General features: G+C 26.1%; 1 protein-coding gene across 1 annotated transcript; it reads left to right on the forward strand.

Moving 5' to 3' along the window:
* Positions 1-1,585: 1,585 nt before the first annotated feature.
* LOC135963606 (NEDD8) lies at positions 1,586-2,269 on the forward strand. The gene is made up of 2 exons (XM_065515528.1): positions 1,586-1,724; positions 1,793-2,269. Exons 1-2 carry the CDS (start codon positions 1,677-1,679, stop codon positions 2,123-2,125), a joined length of 381 nt encoding a protein of 126 aa, XP_065371600.1. The 5' UTR covers positions 1,586-1,676; the 3' UTR covers positions 2,126-2,269.
* The last annotated feature ends 1,090 nt before the right edge of the window (positions 2,270-3,359 follow it).

Genomic DNA, 3,359 nt, shown 5'->3' on the forward strand with positions numbered 1-3,359 from the left:
TAAGAGTGTTGCCGGTTTTGAATAATTAAAATAGTACTAAAAAACAATTGTAAATACTACTTTTAGAGCAACACTATAAATAAAGAAATGCCAACCTATATTTCAATTATTTTATATTTTTCAATTTTTATTTATTTATTCAATTTAATATATATATTAAGATACAGTCTTATCGTCTGGGTAGCCGAAAACTTATAAAAACAAATAATAAGAATAGTTATAAGCTTAATGTATTATAATAACTATACTTAGGAATGTATTGCTACATGAATAGCTTTTGTATTACACTATGGATTAATAAATAAATAAATTATGCATTACTTTATATTTACATAATTTGTTTACATTTAATATTCACATATTCTGTAATGCGCAGGGACTTTCTATTCTGGGATATATCGAACACTGGCTACTCTAAAAATACTTTTATCGGTATTAAAAATATTCTAAAGATTCAAAATGTATTTTTTTTTACATTTTGTATAACGATTGTACCATATTAAATATTAGATGAAATGTATTTTGGAGAACTATATACCATATTGTGCGGATATTTTATTATAAATAGTAAAAAGATATGCCAATGAACAAAAACTCCTAAACTAAGCGAGAGCAGGCAAACAATTTTAGTTGAGTTAAGACGTTTTATAGTTAATTCTCAAGCGATTTTAATTGTAAAATACTAAATATTTCCAGGGAAATTATATTTTGATATAGTACACAATTTTCAATAGAACAGATTTTGAGTTTTTTTCATTTAGTTTTTAAAAATGTTTGACAATTAATCCAAATCTATATATCACTCATTTGCTGCAACGTCGTCATAACTCAAAAAATTTAATTTTTCAGGAGACGAATTTTTACTCCAGATTTTTAAGGAAAATGGCCCAATTTGGACAGATAACATCTGGTTCAAAAGTTATTATGAACACATAAACGTCAAAGCACAACAAAAACAATACGTTATTGCAAGTAATAGACAATATGTTATGAAATTAGGACAAAATTCTTCTATGACGATCCTAGTTAGAAGCTAGTTCACAAGACTTTGTCAGTTATTAAAACAACTTATTTACATGCAATGCAATGGTGCTATTAACCCCGAAATTTGAAGTTTATGAAAAGCGATATGAAGAAAAAGTATGGTAAATTCAGTATTGTATTTCCAGCTTTCATTAAAATTGTAATTTTTCAGAAATCGAAAATAAATATATACCAACTGAAACATAATGAAAGACACATTAGTGTTTTATTAGCCACAGTTAACAACAACAGAATACACTGATATCTTTTGTATAGATAAACAAGTGTATTGTGCATAGTTTAAGAGTAAAATTCATTTTTCGGGTTTATATAACCCGACAAATTAATTTTGAGTTGTGTCACTTTCGACACAAAGTATATGCTTTCGAACTGTGTGTGTGATATGATACTTCCAAATATTATTGATGGCCCTTATTACAGATAATACATAACTACGATAAGAAGCTAATAACTAAGAACGATTTTTTAGTTATTAGCTTTTTTGGTAAAAAATATATTCAGTGTTCATTTAAGCGTTGCCAATAAAGTTTAAACTTTGGCAACCCTGTAATCATATGTTTTTAGTCTATTATTGCAATTTCTACTAAAAAAGCTATTTATTTGTGTGATTTTTGAGAAACATCCAATTTAAAATGCAAATAATTATTAAAGTATTAAAAGGACAGGATTGTACCCTAGATGTAAGTATAAACCAATATTTCAAAAACAACTACACAAAAAATTATATCGTCTATTCAATTTACCGCAGGTTACACCCACAACAACAATTTCCCAAATTAAACAACAAATTGAGCAGATATTAAAAATACCACAGGCATCCCAGAAACTTTTACTCTTAGGACGCACTTTAAACGACGAACAGACATTATCTGCGTATTCCAACATTAAAGATGGCACAAAACTCAATTTGATTGTAATGAAACAAGAAGGACTACGGGACATAATTTATCGTTCCTTTCGCAAATACTACAATGAGAACCAATCGGAGCTTTTCACCAGAAGGTTTATGGTAGATTTTGAGGAGAAACTAAAAAATCTTAGTCTTGATGATATCGAACGTTTAGCAGAAAACGTACTTTGAATTTTGTATATTAGAATTTAATGTTTTATTTATAGTTTACGTTTCCAAAAAAATTTTGTTTCTATTTAAATAAAAAGAAAATTTAAAAGCATTTTCATTACTTAATTTACTATTACATATAATAAAACTAAATTTTCATACAAACATTTGTTTTATAAACCTTTGATAAATTTATTTTAAATTGGGCGTTAAGATTCATTAAATTTAATGTGGATTCCTTATTAAGAAAAAAATTTCCCTTATATACCCCAATCTTTAAACTGATCCCGATGATATGTTTATATATTTGGAGAATAAAGTAGGTAAAATACCTATTTTGCCCTTTAAAGGGACTTTATATGAAGAATTTGTACAAAATTGGCCTAAAAACTATTGCTATCATAAGGAATAATTAATTATTGTATTATTGTATATTAATTATTACTAATTTGTCAGTTTAATCCTTCTAGTTTTTACCACTAACAAAATAGGCACGCAACGAATAATATTGCAACAAATCAAGTAACAGTTAATTTTTTATAATTTGTTTTATGTTAATATTCATATTTCCTTACAGTCGGCGTTCGGCCGGACGAAGACACATTAAATTCTGAGGTGTATCGAACACCGATGATCTTGATTTATGTCCCTAAAGCACAAAAAAAAAGTAAGAGAGCTATATTCGGATGTGCCGAATCTTATATACTATTCACCAAATTATACTTCAAAATAAAAATTTTAAATATTTTTAGATAAACAAAATTTATTTCTTTTTTCCAGTTGTTTTTTTAATTTTTTGGAAAAAAAATTTTCGAATTGTTTTTTTTAAATTTTAAAATATTTTTCTTTTGTTTTTTAAATATTTTTTTTTTTAATATTTAGCGAAAAAAAACGTTTGGTGAACAAACAAAATTCGACTTAGAAAATATTTTTCCGATTTTGACCCATTGTACACACAAAAAAATAATCGAGGCTATTTCGAGGTAATTTCTTTTTATATGAGACTGAAAAACTAAATTTTATTATCTATGCCAATAGGTAATTCAAACTATACACTTTTCCTAAAAACTATGTTAATATAACTATTGGAATTAGTAATTTGATGTTTGGTATCTTCTTTGATGTTGTTTTTGTTTATTTTATTGTCAATTGAAAATATTTTTGGTGCAAAAGGGTATGTATGAAATTATATAAAATTTTAGTTATATTAACTAAGAAACTTTGCAAATGCCATTCTACCCTTGCGTATAGTTAA

The sequence above is a fragment of the Calliphora vicina genome, chromosome 1, assembly GCF_958450345.1.
Source record: "Calliphora vicina chromosome 1, idCalVici1.1, whole genome shotgun sequence".
Taxonomy (NCBI): domain Eukaryota; kingdom Metazoa; phylum Arthropoda; class Insecta; order Diptera; family Calliphoridae; genus Calliphora; species Calliphora vicina.